Genomic DNA, 20,116 nt, shown 5'->3' on the forward strand with positions numbered 1-20,116 from the left:
TACTACTGTATAGTTATAGCCTTGGTGACTACCATCTTCAGTATTTTTTTTTATTTACTTATTTATTTTTTGTCACACACATGCACACACACCACATAGTGTAGTGGTTATGGTTATCACACTCATCTCACAACCAAGGAGGCCTGGGCTGAAGTTCCAAAAGTGGCAAGGCAGGCAAGTGTAGCCTCCATCCACCTAGCAAAAAGTAGGTACAGGTTGTAAACCAAGAGATTGTGACTTCACTGCTTGGTGTGTGAGTGGTTTTGGTCTTACCTAAAGATTGGTCATTATGAGCTCTGAGCTCTTCTCACAGAACAGCTGGCTGTATTACAAGGTCAGTGGATGACACACACACACACACACACACACACACACTCTCTCTCTCTCTCTCTCTCTCTCTCTCTCTCTTACAACTGCCATGTTGCATCTCTAGCTGTCTTCTACTGCTATTTTCATGCTAACTGCTCTCCTGATCTTGCTAACTGCATGCCTCCCCTCCTCCCGCAGCCTCGCTGCACAAGACTTTCTTCTTTCTCTCAGCCCTATTCTGTCCACCTCTCTAACGCAAGAGTTAACCAGTATTCTCAATCATTCATCCCTTTCTCTGGTAAACTCTGGAACTCCCTGCCTGCTTCTGTATTTCCACCTTCCTATGACTTGAATTCCTTCAAGAGGGAGGTTTCAAGACACTTATTCATCAATTTTTGACTACTGCTTTGACCCTTTTATAGGACTGGCATTTCAGTGGGCATTTTTTTTTTTATTGGATTTTTGTTGCCCTTGGCCAGTGTTCTTCCTACATAAAAAGAGAACAAATAAAATAAATATATTATCAGGAAATGTGTAGGAATGTACAGATATGGTAGTTAACATGGAAAAGACCTTATTGCTTACCTGAAATGCAGGAAAGCACTTACCTATCCTGCAAATCGTTGTAGATAAGAAATCTGCCCTCATGTTGATATAAACATTGTAAACTGAGGATGAATAACATACAATTTTGTTTGATATGTATAAAATATTTTGCCATATGCATATGTCTTTAAATACTAAGTAAAATAAATGTTAAATAAATAAGTATCCACTGAAACCCCTTTTTTTTTATCTTCAACAAAGTAACACTCAGTTTGTTTTTAAATTTTTAATAATTATGTAGGTAATAATTATGTAGGTAGTTCTGCTGTAACACAAGCAAATTAGCTACGAAACAAAACCTGGGCATTAATCAATCCCTTTATTCATATATATATATATATATATATATATATATATATATATATATATATATATATATATATATATATATATATATATATATATATATATATATATAATTTTTTGAGCAATTCCTGGAAAACCAAAATTGCCATCAACACACAAAGCACATTATGTTCATTTTTCTAAGTCACCTTCTACAGAACATCTGTCAGTATCAAATGAGGCAAAGATAAAGATTAGATACTGATAACAAACTGAAAATATGGGGTGTGTGAATACAAATTCTGTGTATTTTAGTGCATGTAACAAATAGAATGTACTTTTCATATATGGAAAGAACATAATTTAGAAAATAAAATCTACTAGTGAATACTACTGGATTGAAACATCAATAATCAATCATCAAAATAAATTACATTTTTGATGACTATTTGGGGTCGCTTGTCTCTAAAAGAAGTATCCGGTTTGCAGAGGCTGCCAAAGCCTGGACATCTGGCTGGGCATCCCTACGAGCCTCCTCCACTCCAGAGAGAAGCTCCACTCGCAGCCGAACCACCAACACTTCATTATCTGCCATTGCAAAGTACATTTTATTAGTACTCGCTTATAGTCTTCAAAAGTTAATATAAGAGTGCTGAGAGGACTCTATTGTGACAAAAAGATTAGTCATAATTTAGCAGAATTAATATAACTTTTATTTAATCCTTAGACAGCAGCGATCATCTATTTAAGGTGCAATCTCAGTTCTTTCCTTGTGGCAGTGATTATCTACCAAGGTATGATTATCATTACTACTATTATTATTTTTTAACTAAGGTTTTTAATTCATAGTATTCTTTGGCGAGGAAGTTCTGACAAGCTCCAGCAATTTGTTCTCTCAAAAAGTGAGCACTTTTGTCACAGCACAGAGGCTCATTTGTGATATATAAAGGCATGGAAGAAGTATCTGCCAACCTACTAAATGAAACAAGTATAACTCTATCTCTGAAAAATAACAGTGAAAGTTCTCAGAAAATGTTTGAAGGCTCCTGTAATGAGTGACTTTACTTTATTCTCTGCTGTTAATGGGCAAAAGAATGTATCTGATATTTACTTCTTAGGTTTACTGTAATCTTATCCTAAAGCTAATATGATTGATAACTGAGCTTGATTTTCAGACCAAATACCTCATCCATGCATCCATTCCCACTCTTAAAACTCACTGCCCTTCATCAACCACTTGCCCTGAATGGAAGGAGTGATGTGCTGAATGGCTTTTTCTTCTACAAAACTGTTCTCCTTAATGTCCATGACAAAATATTTTAAAGTTTTCAAACCTGGCAAATGACTAATTTTCATAGACTGGTCATTACTTGAGTATCGGGTATAGATGATCAGGGTTTAAATGAGTTTGATAGATATAACTTTTTTGCAATGTTTTTGGCATTTTCGGGATGACTTAAGCAACAACAGAACGACAAATACTTCACTCACAGACAGAATGGTCACAACCTGATTAAAAATTCCACAATATAGAATGAATAGTGTTTGAAGTACAGCAAAAAAGGTCAATCAATCCTATCAAAAGGACAAAACATATATACAAACAGTACCAGTAGTATTGTTGGTGTGTAAGGTTATCTTGTCTATGATTAAAGCACTAGTATTTTATGACATCACACCCAAATCTGTTATGCTTACCTTTGACCTTCTCCAGGAACTCATTCAGTACAACCAGGGACTCCCTGCGCAGACTGTAATACTTAGCAACACCTGAAAAGAAAATGTAGTTTTATAGTTACCTACCAGTCACACAACAGTTAAAATATATACATTACCCTCCTGAATTTTGAGTTTTGCTCTCTCTCTCTCTCTCTCTCACACACACACACTCACATGCACACACACACACACACACACACACACACACACACACACACACACACACACACACACACAGCGAGTGTTGAGCCTGGTGAGTGTTCTAGGGATGATGTGGTGGAGGAAGGAGAGAGAGGAGGCTTGTCGGGTGCTGAGAATGAGACTGAGGAGTGAATAAGTTGGCTGAATGACACACACACACACACACACACACACACACACACACACCTTCCCCTCCCGTAAACCACACCTAGGTAAATACACCCCCCCACAAAGAGAGAGAGAGAGAGAGAGAGAGAGAGAGAGAGAGAGAGAGAGAGAGAGAGAGAGAGAGAGAGAGAGAGAGAGAGAGAGAGAGAGAGAGAGAGAGAGAGAGAGAGAGAGAGAGAGAGAGAGAGAGAGAGAGAGAGAGAGAGAGAGAGAGAGAGAGAGAGAGAGAGAGAGAGAGAGAGAGAGAGAGAGAGAGAGGGTGGGTGGGATAGATGGAAGGAGAGAAGATATGGGGAGGAGGATGGAAGGGAGAGGTAGGGAAAGGGGAGGGAGAGAGGGGAGATGAAGGCAGGAAAGGGGGAGGGAGGGAAGGGGAAGAGAGAGAGAAAGATCATACACAAACACAAACACATCGTTTTAGATATGATGGTACTGCATAGCCGCAGCCCCGCATCACACCAGATGTGAGAACAACAGACACACACACACACACACACACACACACACACACACACACACACACACACACACACACACACACACACACACACACACACACACACACACACACACACACACAATAGTTTAAGGAAATACAACTTCCTATGGAGAAATATTGAAAGTTGTAACAACTCTGATATAAAGGCAGTACCAGCAAGGAGTGTGCACCAACTGAAAGGAAGACAGCATACATGTGGATTTGGAGATGAGACCACACTAGTGTTGCTCAAATCTCGTGAATTACAACCTTAAAAACTAAATTAACAATAAACACATAAACAAATAAATACAATAAAACAAGTAAATCAATAAATGAGAAATCAATTAATGAATGAACAAGAATCTGTAAAAATAAAAAAAAATGAAATAAAAATAACTAAATATATCAAATAAAAATTAAAAGAATTCACTGTCAATGTCAAATGTTATCTCAAAGTTTAGGCAGTAGGTTTTGAAGTACCATAACACAATAGTTAACTAAGCTGATGGTTTGCTGAAGTTGGCCACAACTAAAAATTCATGTTATTACCTAAACAATAGTTGAAGATACGGCAGGAGTGGTGCAGCAGCGGATCAAAGATTGGCATCCCCAAGGAGGATGGGAGTTCTTGAAGTAGAAAGTGACGTGCCCAGAAATGCTTCAGGGCACCCACAATGCTCAGCTGGGTCTTGCGTGGCACCCGGGACACACTGCTGTTCAGCATTTCCACAACTCGTTCACTGTATTTTTCTGAAAATAATGATCATGAGAAAGCTAATGAAAACTAATCCACTGTCTGCAACAGTGCTACATAAAATCCACAGGAGAAAAATAACAGCTGATTAATATAAAGTTACTATATCTGCCTACAAAATTTGTTAATTAGTAGCATAATTCTTTTGTTTTCCTAAATTGCTAAATACTAAGTTTTGTAAATAGCACTGAATCAGTCAGGCATGTTAGCAATGACCTGGCTATATTTATTTATTTACTTTTTACATATGACATTTCTTAAACACTGTAATAAAATATAGTAATATATGAAGTAGGTACTATGTTAGAACATAATTCTTTTATGTCTTTCATTGGCTACATCATGCAGTTACAATAACTTTGCTGTACCTTGTGTTTCTTTGGAATTAGGCCAGGCACGTCCCAAGGAGTGAACCATTTCATCTATGAGGTCCCATCTCAAAGATGCTTCTGCTTTACTACTTTCATCCTCTTCTAACTCCTTGTCTTGCTTGTCCTTTTTTAATTGATAAACAAGAACAGTATTACTAAGTCAGTTATCACACATGATGGTAATCTATGATTTTTCACTTTCTATCTGATTATTAGCTTTCAGGAGTATAATTTTTGAGAAATTATATACTATATGACAATATCTTTGTAAATATAAGACCAGATATTTGATGGCCATCATCAATATCTTTATTCTATAAATGAAAACATGCAAACATATGACAAGAATAAAAGATACTCACATGTCTCAAATACGGGAGGCATATATCAAAGACTTGTTCAAATCTATCAATCTGAAATGTATCTAAGACAGTGGTGAGTGCCTTAATTGCATGAATTTTGTATGCCATCTTTTCCTTACTGGCCTCTCTAGTGAGGACTTTCACCACTTCCTCAATCAGCAACTCATCTCTATCTGGGTGCTTCAAGGTGGCTAACACAGACTTGGTGGCCACTGCTACATTGGAGAGTGCTGCTACTAGTGATTCTTTTCCTTCCCATGTCCTACCTTGCAGACTGTTTATGAGAAGTGTAACTAATGATATAACAAGAGCATCATTCATACTTGACCCTAACTTCTGAGAAACTGTAGACAGGGCTCTTCCTGTTTGCGCTTTCATTGACCAATTATTGCTCTGTAAAGCCTGTTCACAGATGTTGATAATCTCAGTCAAATAAAGCTTCACAGCAGATTCTGTGCCTGGAGTATTGTCAGACCAAATTTCCTCCCAAATTGCAGCACCGCTAGGGTCATTATCTGCAGTTTTTTCTGCATGCATGCCTAAAAATGCTAGAGGCATAGCTTGACTTGCATGCTGCTTCATAATGTCACTGTGCTGGGAATGCATACTTCGAATGGTGAGAGCAGCACTGATTCTGATGCTGTCCTCTTCTTTCTCCAGATACCATGACTGAAGCTTTGTAAGAAGTTTCTCTATACTTGAGGTTTTTGCAGTTTTGACAAGATTACCAATAGCATTGGCATATAGCTTTCTTACTACTGGATTTCTGTCACTCAGTCCATTAACAAGTGCTGCAAGAAGTTTTCCAGTGTATTTTTCAAGGCATGCTGGACAAGTGTGGGTCAATGTCTCCACAACATGAGCAGCGCCTGCTCGACTGGCAAGACCAACAGAACTTCTAAGGACATCAATCAGACCTCCAATTAACTTTTCCATAGCATCCACATCAACATATTGCAAAACATAATTTAAAGTGTCCATCATTGGAGTACTTCGTGCAGCTGCAACTCTTGCAATATCCAACTTCTCCCTGTCATCTTCATTTAATCTCACAGATGTGTAACTAAGAGCCTGAGATTCTAGACCTGAAAGTGCTTCCAGAAGGGCTGGGATGAGAGTGCCCAGGTGAGGTTTCACCATTGCTCCCCCTGACCGACACAACTTAGATACAGTCTGTAGACTGATACTTCTGACTTCATTCACTGTACTGGTGATACCCGATGTCAGAAGGGTTGGCAACACTTCTTTTAGCATCTTCTCACTTTCTTCACCAGAGCCTTCACACACCTGAAAGTATATGCAATTAATTTAATTAGATAATATACAAGTTAGCTGTAACGTAATCATAACCAAATTTTATTAATCTGTATGGATGGATCTGGACAAAGATGAGCTATCAAATTCGACATACACCAGACACTTGGATGTGATTGTATACCATATCATGCATTTATAAATTCTATATTAATAAAAAATCAAAGATCTTACCTTAATGCAACTTTTACTTAATGCCTGTAATGTTTTATCTGAGGCCAATCTGACAGATTCCTTGATGTCATCTCGGACTCGGAAGAGTATAGCCCATATTTCACTTATCCTGTCAACGGCAGAAGAGGCAGGTTGTCTCCGCAAAAGATCCGAAAGGGCATTACAGCATGACTCACGAACTCTCCACAAATTATGTGTTAAGTTATTTATAAGGTCATTCAAGATTGGGTGGTAGTATTTCTCTACCTGCAAGGAAATAATAACTCCATTAAGACATTTCAACACAAGTAAAATGTGTTAAGTGCAGGATAGTTTTTTCAAAGTACAATGTGAAATGACTTAAAATCAACATGTAATATCAATATTTAAAGAACCTATTGCTTACAGTTTTTGCAGTGTCTGTGACTAGAGCATTCCAGATAGAAGACATAGGTTGCTGGATCTTTGGAGTTGGATCATGCTGGTATCTGAAGAGCTTTGGAATGATCTGAGGCAAGTAAGGCTCAAGCTGAGAGCCTGCTTGAGAGGCAAGGGTGCTGAAGCCAAAGGCAGCTCCCTGAAAAAAAATAAATAAATAAATAAAATAAAATGAATAAAAAAAAATAAAATAAATAATAATAATAATAAAAATAAATAATATATATATATATATATATATATATATATATATATATATATATATATATATATATATATATATATATATATATATATATATATATATATATATATATATATATATGCACAAAAACATATGCTGCATTTTCTCAAGTACAGGTCAATCTTAAGTATAGGTAGACCCCTGATTTCTGGCCAAGATATCAGTATTTTTTTTTATATATCTTGTACCTTCATGTGATGGCAAACCATGTATATATCTTGATCGTCAATATATAGGGTAGCAACCTCTAGCATCTATCTAACGAACTGACTTTGACTCAAGGTCAGGTCAGGTGATGACCTCTACTGTTTTCTCCCAACACACACACACACACACACACACACACACACACACACACACACACACACAGTTTTGTAATTATATATATATATATATATATATATACATATATATATATATATATATATATATATATATATATATATATATATATATATATATATATATATATATATATACACACATATATATATATATATATATATATATATATATATATATATATATATATATATATATATTATATATATATATATATATACATATACATATATATATATATATATATATATATATATATATATATATATATATATATATATATATATATATATATATATATATATCAGGATATCCCTGAAGGGAAGTTACATATTCTCAGAAATGAAAGATAAAGTCATTCTAAGTAAAAATAAATTATGGATAAATCTTTTTAATGCAATGATTTAGAAGTTACATAACATTTTGATATAAATGCACAAAGAATTGGTGAAGGGGAGAGGGGGAGAGGAAAAGGCAGCAATGGAGGGTGTTGTCTTCATAAGATTATTTGATTACACATCAAAGATGCAATTGAATTTAGAATGCAGGCATAAGTTGCCGTAACATTCTGTATAAATTTAAAATTAACCTTCCTCATTTAATTTATCTCATCCCCCTTTCTTTTTGAGAACTGTGATTACAAGGGTAAGTAGAGAAGAGTTGATCTATTTCACTGTGTGATTTATTTTGACCCAGCTCCCCAAATAAAGCCTCTAAAATTCTTAAAATATAAATGTTTTGTTGTGAGGGAGAGCAAGCGTAGTGAGTGAGCTGGGCCTCGCTGTTTCCAGCTCATTGTCTCTCTCCTGTTCTACCTCCCTTCTCCATGGGTGATTAAACAGAGTGGCAATCTCATATATTTAATTGTTGCAGGAGACCAGTAGGACCCTGCATGTGAGTATTTGTGCCCTGCACTAAGTTATATAGGAGGTAGCTTAAGGAAGCTGACCCAAGTCAGTGGTAACTGTGAGAGGGGCTGAACTTGAGTCACAACAATATATATATATATATATATATATATATATATATATATATATATATATATATATATATATATATATATATATATATATATATATATATATATATATATATATATATATATATATATATATATCACATTTACAAGTATATGACTGAACAATGAAGGTGAAGCAGGTCTCTCTCTCTCTCTCTCTCTCTCTCTCTCTCTCTCTCTCTCTCTCTCTCTCTCTCTCTCTCTCTACTGCCACACCGTAGCTGTAAACAAAGACACGTAGTGCTGTATATGCTGAATGTGAAAATTTCTAATGAGTTTTTATTGTGTTACTGCCACACTGTAGCTGTAAACAAAGACACGTAGTGCTGTATATGCTGAATGTGAAAATTTCTAATGAGTTTTTATTGTGTGTTTCAATCTATGGATGTTTTGATTATGTACTATATGTATATGGTGACCAAGCCCGTGCTCAGCATATCAACAAAGACTACTGAAACCACAATATAAAGCAAGTCAAGTAGTCTGTTATAAATTTGTAAACTTTATCTGCTATAGGCATAACACATCTCTTTATTATTAAGTAACTGGTAAAGATTTCTCTTGTTTATTTGTCATAGTAAGTAAACATTTCACTTCTGAAGCTAAGAGTTACTGCTGACCCTTTGTGTCATGTTTGGATTCCTGGATTTTCAACCTAAGAAATCTGATCCTTGTGTTTAGGTCAGCCCCCAATCTTTTGCCTAAATATTTGAGCTTCCAGAACTTAACCTATACTCAAAGAAATACAGTATGTATGCATGCACATGTGTGTGTGTGTGTGTGTGTGTGTGTGTGTGTGTGTGTGTGTGTGTGTGTGTGTGTGTGTGTGTGTGTGTGTGTGTGTGTGTGTGTGTGTGTGTGTGTGTGTGTATCATGTTGTAATAAAAATGCATCTAACACGAAAGTAATGTATATCACAACAATATCAATCACCTTCCTGGAGTTCCACACAGCATTATGATTTGCCAGGTTCATGAACTTATAGATCAGATCTGGCTGGTTGAGATCAGTGGCCAAGGAACACAACTCCCGATATGTTGACAGCTGACCTCTGTGGATGTACATTTCATTACTGGTGTGGCATGCTTTGTATGTAATCAACATCAATATTATCTTGAAAGACTGAAATGTGCTTGAATGTGTCAGTCTTGTTCATTTAATGGTGGTTTGTGAAGCTGCAAGGTCTCTCTGCACACTGCATAAGCTTATATCCTACAAGTCCTTTTGAATTACTTAAATCTAGAAAATTCAAGAATCTCACTAAAAAAAACTTCACTGGCTACATTCAGTCTTTAAATTAAAAACTTTCATCCAAACACTCAGGCATTAAAGTAATTTGGGATCACAAACCTGGATATGGAAAAAGGCACAGCAGTCACAAGTGTGTGTTGTGGGTAATAAGTTACGTGTGAAGGGCATATGTAGTGGCAAGATGGGAGGGTGAGGGCAATGGTAATGTGTATGACAGGAATAGCTTGTACACCTTTGCAAATGAAATGAAGTGTGGAATGGTGGAATGAAAAAAAAAGAGAGAGAAAAAAAAAAAAAAAGATGGTATGGCTATACTGAGAGGAAGGAGAGTGAGGACTTTGTAAAAAGTGTATGCTAGTGAAAATGAAGAATGTAGTAGGAGAGGAAGGTCACTTGCAAGATGCAGCAATAGGATAAAGGAGCACACACATATATATATATATATATATATATATATATATATATATATATATATATATATATATATATATATATATATATATATATATATATATATATATATATATATATATATATATATGAAAGAGAGAGAGAGAGAGAGAGAGAGAGAGAGAGAGAGAGAGAGAGAGAGAGAGAGAGAGAGAGAGAGAGAGAGAGAGAGAGAGAGAGAGAGAGAGAGAGAGAGAGAGAGAGAGAGAGAATCTTCCCTTAACACTCATTTACCCTGATGGTGCTGCACCCAATTCTCCCTCTTTGAAGATCTGTGTGTCTTGAGTGACATTCTGGATGCTGCGTTTCCCCTCTGTCAAGGTTTGGACCAGACTCTCCACCATGGACTGCCTGGTGGCCTCAGAGCAGCACTCATACACCACACCCAGGACCCTTGGAGGCAGCATCTTGAACCAAGTCTGAAAGTAAAATAAAGTAAAGTTGCCATTTCCAGCATGATATTTAGATAAGAAGCACAAATATAATAATAATCAACATTTCCTATGTTGAGAAGAATAGCTCCAGACATCCACAGTAAGTCACCAACCTCTCTCTCCATGAACAGCTACGAAAACATTATATATATATACATGGTAATGAGTCTGGACAATGTTAATAACATCTAATGAATTTATGCCATGGATAGTTACCATGACACCTCTGAGCCCAGGTGTGGACAATGAAGAAATCCCCAGCACCTCACTCATGGTGGGCCTGGTTGTAGGTGGATATATCCTGGTGTTCTTGCAGCAATAGGTGGTGTGACAATGACTGACTTTGGTTCTTGGGTACTGGGATGTCTTAGCTCAACCAGTTATTTAGCATCAGTTTTTGCTGGATGCATCAGTTTTTGCTAATGTATCCAGCAAACTGCAAGCACAGAGAGAGAGAGAGAGAGAGAGAGAGAGAGAGAGAGAGAGAGAGAGAGAGAGAGAGAGAGAGAGAGAGAGAGAGAGAGAGAGAGAGAGGAGAGAGAGAGAGAGAGAGAGAGACTATGCTCTCTGCATAAAACTGAGATAAAATAGGTGAGATATACTTACCATTGTTGTCACCCAAAAGATTCATAAATGCTATTTGGATCCTGATCAATTTCTGCTGAATTATTGGCTTTCTGCGGCACCTCTTGAGCAAAGCAAGCAGCCAAATACATGAGGCCTGTAAAAGAAACTTTCATCAATAAGACTGAAATCAGTGGACAGGTGAATGCATGTTCTGGAAATAAGTGAACAACTATTTGGAAGATGTCTTCACACCGTTAGTTTTGCAATGTGAAAGCAGCAGAATCAATTGATGAAATACTAACACCTTGAATTCTTAGTCTAGCCTGGACACTGACCAAGGGCAACAAAAAGGAAGAAAAAAAAGGCCCACTCAGGTGCCAGTCCCTAAAGGAGGATGAGTGTCTTGAAACCTCCCTCCTGAAAGAATTCAAGTCATCAGAAGGAATAAATACAGAAGCAGAGTTTTAGAATTTACCAGAAAAGGGATAAAAGCTTGAGAATACCGGACAACTCTTGAATTAGAGAAGTAGACAGAGTAAGAATGAGGGAGAGTATAGGCACGATTTTTCAAACGTGGTGTTAGTAGTTACTAATACCAACATAGCTGATTCTTAGTACATCTCACTTTTTAAACCATGGTGTTAGTGTCAACCTGTTGGAGACACCACAGGTTGCTATAATAATTGGTGTGTCCTACCCCTCCCCAACAAGAAACACCAATGATATTCACAATTAATATGTGATTGAAAGTTATGTTAAAAATATGATAATATATCAATATACTTCTGTGCTAAAGGAAAATAGTATCCATCATTGTAAGGAAGAAATTAAGGTGTTTATAAATGCGTGGGTTCGGGCGCCTTTACCTTTGTGATTTATGGTTCATTTATATTGTGCAGATCACCCACCAGATTGAAAGAACTGTCAATTTCCATCACCTTTCCAAGGTTTACAGCATCTTCATATGATAATTGCAACACTGAAGTATTTTTCTAATGCATAAAACATTAAATTTTTGTTATTCTTGGACAGAAACATTTTACATGCTCTAAGAGGATTTTATCAAGCTTGAGCTAGCAGACAGCATGATGTAGTAAATGGAAAAAATTGTATTTATTTAATTGTATATAGCACATCATATTGAGAATGTGAAATTTTGAACTGGATCGGCAAAATAAAAACAAGATAGGCTATATATATACTAAAAGCATTGGAGACTGTAGGCTACGCAGTGGCTGGCGAGTTGGTTATTATTAGATGGTACATACGTACATCTTACCAATTTCAATATGGAACCACTATGGTAGTATTCTAGAGACCTTTTCTGCCGTTATTGCTTATTGTTTTAGTTCCATTCTTTCACAGACGCATTTGAATAGTGTTTGGGGGTTACAGGGGAGGTGGTGTTTCCCCTCACTTTGTTATGTTTTATGTCTATTCAAATGTGTCTGCGAAAGAATGGAACTAAAACAACCAATAATAATGGCTGAAAAGGTCTAGAATATTACCACCACTTTTTTCCAGATTGATTTTAATACTCTTGTCAATTAATCTTGTTATCACAAGCACAAGACTCCATAACCTGATATTCCAAACTAACTGTAGTAGTTGGTAACTAAGAAATATTTCTAGTATAGTTTTGAAAACTCTTGAAAACAATTATTTCATTGCATACATTTGCAGTATATCTAGAACTCCTTGATCTTGTGCATCAAGCTGTGGAGGTGAGGCTTCCCAGAGTTGTTGCAAGAGACAGGCAAACTCTGTTCACATGCCCCTCTGAGGAGAGGCTCTCACCTGCCTGTACACTCCAACTACTAGAGATTAAAAAATGTACAGCCCTTAAAAAAATAAATAAATAAATAAATAAATAAATAAAAAAAAAAAAAATAAATAAAAAAAAAAAAAAAAAAAAAAAAAAAAATATATATATATATATATATATATATATATATATATATATATATATATATATATATATATATATATATATATATATATATATATATATATATATGCAAATGCAGTATTCACTGTAGACTGTTTAGACAGGAAAACTGTAAAGCACTGATCAGCTGATTGCTTTGGCAGGCACATGAGACACTTAAGAGGTGCCAACCTGTACAAAGAGTGCTGTTGGTGTTGGCTTCTCTTAACACCACGTTATGTTTCCTTCTCCAAGTTAAAAAATGCATTTGCAAAGTTAGTAATAGGAGATACGCAGTGGGGCTTGGTATTGGGCTTTACTAACACCAAAGTTTAAAAAATTGGGCCATAGTCTTGTGCAGCAAGACTGCAAGAGGAGAGGAGGCATGCAGTTAGCAAAATCAGAAGAGCAGCTAAAGGGTGTAGAATATTTAAAGGTCCTGCTTGGTAGGCAGTGAATTAAAATTCTGTTTGCAGAGGAAAATGTTGACATACCTGACGGACATTTGGGTGAGTCTGAGGAATATAATTGTCCAAGAGCTGTCCAAGTAACCAAGTCAATACATCATCTGCCTCAGAATCTCCGGTCTTCTCATCAGTAGTTGTACCACCTTCACTTGTATCCATGGCTTCTTCAGGTTGGGCAGAAGCACCTGAACAAAATTTTACATCTTTACTGTACGTTTTCCAATCATTATAATCATATTATCTCTGATACTTCTTTCCTCTCCCTCCACAATGAAATGACTCTATCAGAGATACCTCTAGGATAACCTGTCCATACATAGCTTTTATTTTTGGTCTATAATATCTCTCCATCCATTCACTTGCATAAAGTTCGATCATTTTTACATGTTGAAACATGTCTACCTCATATCAGCCTGATACTTTCCAGTCCATCTGTCTTTGTATATATGCCCATATAATCTCCAGGTACCCATATAATCTCCAGGTTATCACTTATCAACTATGGCTACACGCCCACCTCCTACACAGTACATGCCTTCAGGAGCAATGTAGTCCTTTTCCATTGCCTCGTCTGTATCCTTTTCCTTCTCATCACTGGTACCCTGTGATAAAATAATGCATTTGATTACATTTTCCTACAAATGGAATGAAATGTGTAATCCTAAATGGGTGTGAATGATGGGAGGACACAAATCTACTTATACATGAAAAATTGAGATAGGAATATAAGTGAATGCTGGTGTAATAATGTAAATAAACACACATGACATCTTCATACCTGTGCTCCAAAAAAAGTAATTAATACCAATATTTTGGAGAGAGAGAGAGAGAGAGAGAGAGAGAGAGAGAGAGAGAGAGAGAGAGAGAGAGAGAGAGAGAGAGAGAGAGAGAGAGAGAGAGAGAGAGGAGAGAGAGAGAGAGAGAGAGAGAGAGAGAGAGAGAGAAAGAAACACTGGTCATCTACAGCCACATGCAAGCAAAGCCTGGGCTACAGGTGAGTTGTCTGATACAAAAAAAACATCAAATCATTTAACCACAGATGGTTGGGGAGAACATTTTCTGAGAATAGGGAAAAAGAATCAACCTGTACATAGCCAAGCAGACTTCAATGTCTTCAAATATACTTTGATTTAATGAATGTTATCTGATAACTTATGCATTTAATTTTTGTAAATGAAAATTTATAACATGACACCAGGTCAAATATAGTAAGATACAACATACATGTAAAATAAATATTAACACACTTTCAAAACTCAATATATCTATATTGCCTTTTTCCCTGATATACCATTGATATATGAGCTGAAACAAATAAATAAATAAACAAAGCACACGTGTGAATAAGTAAAAATGAATAATAAATAAATACATAAAATACAACAAAAATAAATACAATACGATGAAAAATATACATAATTCTGCAATTATTCCTTTCCTCTTATCATACTTAATGTCAAACAGGTAAGTAACAGTACCTCCTCCATATTTTCATCTGCCACTTTACTTGCCTCCACTAAGGAGGGATCTTCATCCGTCCACAAGTTTCTTGCTGATGGAGATTCAGTGCCGAGAGAACAGTCAGCTAATGACTCACCCACAGCAAAATGAACTTCAACTTCATTGGTCTGTAAAGTTAAATAAAGGTGATGTGTGAGGTGCATGACTAACTGAAGGAAGACCAAGTGTGTAAAGCATCTTGTAGGAACTGGTTTATTTATTTTTGTTCACTACTTTTCCATCCTTTGGTTCAGACTTTACTTTGGCTCTTAAGGATTGTCCAAAGTACTGGGAAACAGAGGAAGAAATATTTGTAAGAGAGAGAGAGAGAGAGAGAGAGAGAGAGAGAGAGAGAGAGAGAGAGAGAGAGAGAGAGAGAGAGAGAGAGAGAGAGAGAGAGAGAGAGAGAGAGAGAGAGAGAGAGAGAGAGAGAGAGAATTTACAACTATATGCAGTAACTACTACAAAACTTGAAAGACTGGCTTCCAGCCATTGCAAATTATGAAGGTGAGAATGTTCCCATGATTATTGTACCAAAGGTGGGGAAATGTTGTTGTACTCCTTCCTCTGTAAGCCCGTGCCACCACAAGTCACTAGTCTAATTCTGCAACAAATTTTTGACCATTGCCTTTGATTTGTCTTCTTGGGAGACTGATCCTGCCAATTTTCCTTCACTGTGTATGTGATTTAGGTTTCGTTCAGCACTTACCTCCTTTGCTAATGCCAAGAAGGCCTCTAAAATTTTCTTTTTATGGGGAATTTCTGGCTGCCCAACACACAGATACCCACATGTAGAGATAGCTTGCTCACGAACCTGCAACAAATTGATTGTGGTTAAAATAAATAAATAAATAAGTAAAATAAAAATAAAAATAAATAAATTATATATATATATATATATATATATATATATATATATATATATATATATATATATATATATATATATATATATATATATATATATATATATATATATATATATATATATATATATATATATATATATATATATATATATATATATATATATATATATATATATATATATATATATATATATATATATATATATATATATATATATATATATATATATATGGAGCTCAATGTAGAAAGGGCAGAACAGACCATTTCCAAAATTTGCCAAAAAACACATTCAAACTTTGTAAAACTTCATATGACTATATCTTCACAAGTTTTCAAATAATATAACTTCAGACCTTATAAACACTGTGATAGGGGCAGATTATCCATTCAAGCTAAAAATTATAGGGTTATGGCTAATGTTTCTGAAGAAAGAGCACACCCGGTCTGGATGGATATTCTGCCCTTTCTGCATTGAGTTCCTCAATTATATAAACATGCACTCCCAATTTACAAAATGAGTTATGAGCTTCTGCAGATATGAACCAGAGGCCTGGCTCAGGAGCAATCTTGAGCCACCTGCACATCAAGATCAAGATCACTGTGCCACACTGCCACACCACTGCATAATGCTGAATGTGAGGACAAAACACACACAGATGCAAACAATGCTAGACTATGTGGTATGACAGTGTAAGATGAGTTGCTGTGTGGCTCTTGTGATGCAAATAATATATGGCGACTGGGAGTGACATGGATTGTTGAGTGACAGTGTGGTATGGGCGGTTGTGTGGTGCAGCTGGTATGATAAGTGGCATGATGTGGCTGGGTACTATGTGTGGTGTCATGTGGTTGTGTATGTGTGGTCTGGAGTGAAGGGAAAGGTGTAGGCTGTAATGTGACTAGATGTGATGTTGGTTGTGGTGTGGCTGTGTTTGAAGTGGCTTGAAGTGGTGAGACTGACTGTGATAAGATTTGTTGTGTGGCCAGTTGTGGTGTGTGGTATGATGTAACAGTGTGGCCAAAACTGGCAAAGGAGAAATCCTGAGTCACTTATAACAAGATAAAGATGCACCATGTTGTTTACACACCACTGCAATACTGCACCACACCTAATGTGAGGACAAAACATATTCACAGTGCTAGGCTATGTGGCTAGCATAAATAAGCATTCTCCAGTGTTTTCAATACCCTAAGTTTTGTGATATTTAAGTTTTGCACTATGGCTTTGGAAAAAAGCAAATGTATAATTCAAGAGGGTATCTTACAACCCAAAATATCTTACAAAATAACAATATATGAATATATTGAATAATATATGAATATATTGACTTACAAATGGAAAACTGGAACCCAACACATAACTCAGGAAGTGTCTGTATATATATATATATATATATATATATATATATATATATATATATATATATATATATATATATATATATATATATATATATATATATATATATATATATATATATATATAAAATATATATGCATACACACACACACACATCAGCTTCTGCTTTTATTCTCTTCATTCCTAAATGCTCCTTTTTATTATCTTCAAAATTTTCCTTCTAACTCTGCTCTGTACTCAATAATGAATAATTTACAACCCTTTTTGCTGTTTCTCATTTCTTTATATCTCTCACAAGACACATCTTTCTATTGTAGCTACATTTTAAATTCATATCTTTTATCTGTTACAAGCACATTCACTTCTTCAGTCTACCATCCACTCACTTCACCATACATTCTTTTGAACACATTACCATATCACTTTCAGACAGCTCATTATGTTCCCATTCTTCTACCACATTCCAATCATCTTCTAGCTCTTCCTGACACTCACAATTATTTTTCTAAACTTCCCCATCAACACAGAACTCTTAGCAGCATTAACTTACTTTGGATGGCAGTTTCTTGTTGTTAAATATCTTAACAAGCGTTTGCACAAGGGCAAGCAAAGTGACGTCTTTATCACCAGAGTCTTCTGTTCCAGCAGGCAGTGGAAGAGGACCCTGCCGAGCCATCTCTCCCACAGCCAACACAAGGGCATTCTGAATGGGACTGTTCTCGAACAGCAGCTTTTTAACTAAATAACAGAAGCAAATAAATAAGTTAATGAATGGTTTCTCTAATTTCTATCAGATGTGAAAAGACTGAACAGAGATGTGTACATTCTCTGAAAATATCTTATATTCAAGACTTCTCTGGCATTGATTACACATTAACATTCTAAATAATAATTGGTAACACTGAAATCATATCATTATTACCCAACTCCTGAACAACAGATTCATAGGCAGGCCAGTCCTCCAGGAGCACGCCTATCTTCTTCATGTTGTTGATGTTGTATGAGTAGCTGTGGCCCAGTGCCAGCACACTGCACTCCTGACTGTCCACTCGCTGCATTACAAATTCTCTGTTATATTTATGGTCAACACAATACAGGAGGTGAAGATAACAGTACGTCATATTCATATGGTATATCAAGGCTATCTTGAACTTACCAAATTTTTTATATTAGTAACTTGTTGGACAATTTTTTCAAACTCTTGCTGGTTTTGCACCTGACCGGCAACAACTCCAAACAGATGAGCTGCTACTGTTCCACAATAACCACTTCTTAGTATAAATTTCTGAAAAGATATACATTATATCAATTTATATCACTGTCAAGTATTAAGACAGGAAAAAAATGCATATATTCAGTTAAAAGATGACTTCTTGATGCAAATAATAAGGTGTAAAAATCTATTTAAAAAGTTTGTGAAGGTGTGTAGTAGAGTAAAGTTTAAAATAATTAGTGCAAGAGCATTTATAGAGTACAGTGGTGGTAATCTACATGCTGCCATAATCCTCATACCTTTATCCAATCCATTTTCAAGGAATAATGTTTAGATAATTGCTCAGGAGCAATGGCCACCACTCTCAGGATGGACTCCATGGCCACTGCAGACCAGGCATTGGCAGCAAGCTCAGCAAACCCAATGTATCTCATGAAAGGATTTGGACCTGCAATGAAATAGCTGAGAATTAGAAAAAGTGCATGAAATATATTTCTTGCATGATTTGAAAAATGGAAGAACATGTGTTCAGGACACTGGAGAGGGAAGAAAGTAGTGTGAAAATACTCAAGATTGTAAGGAGAAATGCATCAACAAGAGGGGGATATGAACTCTTTTACCATGGCCATCCTCTTGAGAAGTTCCATGAAAGACATGACACAAAAAATACTTACAGTGCATCTATTTTGTACTGAGTGTTTAGGCATGGCCCCACTGGGGATTCTCCTGCCGATCACCCTGCCATGTCAGTCATAATACTCATTTTTTTTTTTTTTATATGTTAACTATTTACTGCTTCAAGAGGAATCTGAATGCACCCATTTCTTTAACAAGGATGTAAAATACTATCAATGTTTAATTTTTGAGGATATTAGCAATTATTTTGATGTGTATACCATGGTACTTAACAACACTGTTGTTAAGCCATATGGTGGCTGGCCACAGCTACTAACCACAGGTCAGGAGGAGGCAGGTAACAGAGGTCACTTCATCTGATCACCATCTACAACTCAAACTTCTCCTCCCTCACATCTCACACATTCTTATATGTTTCACAGTGATGAGAAAGAACTTATTTATGATGGGAAAAAAAATAAAAAAATAAAAAAAAAAATAAAATAAATATATATATATATATATATATATATATATATATATATATATATATATATATATATATATATATATATATATATATATATATATATATATATATTTCTTAGAAAAAAATTACCTTTACTTAGAGATAAGGATATTCTCAGATCATCATAGACACAGCACAAGCAAACTGAGCAAGGCAGCGGTATACCGA

The 20,116-nt window shown here is 35.7% G+C and overlaps 1 protein-coding gene across 1 annotated transcript in view; it reads right to left on the reverse strand.

Annotated features, from left to right (window-relative positions):
• Window positions 1-998: 998 nt before the first annotated feature.
• Window positions 999-20,116, reverse strand: part of LOC135100753 (proteasome adapter and scaffold protein ECM29-like) — a 28,019-nt gene continuing 8,901 nt past the window's right edge. The window contains 19 exon segments of the mRNA XM_064003993.1: window positions 999-1,788; window positions 2,899-2,970; window positions 4,319-4,519; window positions 4,892-5,018; window positions 5,257-6,543; window positions 6,745-6,990; window positions 7,130-7,300; window positions 9,699-9,816; window positions 10,701-10,855; window positions 10,857-10,885; window positions 11,507-11,621; window positions 13,889-14,046; window positions 14,397-14,463; window positions 15,373-15,489; window positions 16,071-16,175; window positions 18,142-18,329; window positions 18,514-18,643; window positions 18,748-18,876; window positions 19,104-19,252. Of these exon segments, the coding sequence (XP_063860063.1) occupies window positions 1,646-1,788; window positions 2,899-2,970; window positions 4,319-4,519; window positions 4,892-5,018; window positions 5,257-6,543; window positions 6,745-6,990; window positions 7,130-7,300; window positions 9,699-9,816; window positions 10,701-10,855; window positions 10,857-10,885; window positions 11,507-11,621; window positions 13,889-14,046; window positions 14,397-14,463; window positions 15,373-15,489; window positions 16,071-16,175; window positions 18,142-18,329; window positions 18,514-18,643; window positions 18,748-18,876; window positions 19,104-19,252 (3,707 nt within the window). The 3' untranslated portion in view covers window positions 999-1,645.

The sequence above is a fragment of the Scylla paramamosain genome, chromosome 5 (genome assembly GCF_035594125.1).
Source record: "Scylla paramamosain isolate STU-SP2022 chromosome 5, ASM3559412v1, whole genome shotgun sequence".
Lineage (NCBI taxonomy): Eukaryota > Metazoa > Arthropoda > Malacostraca > Decapoda > Portunidae > Scylla > Scylla paramamosain.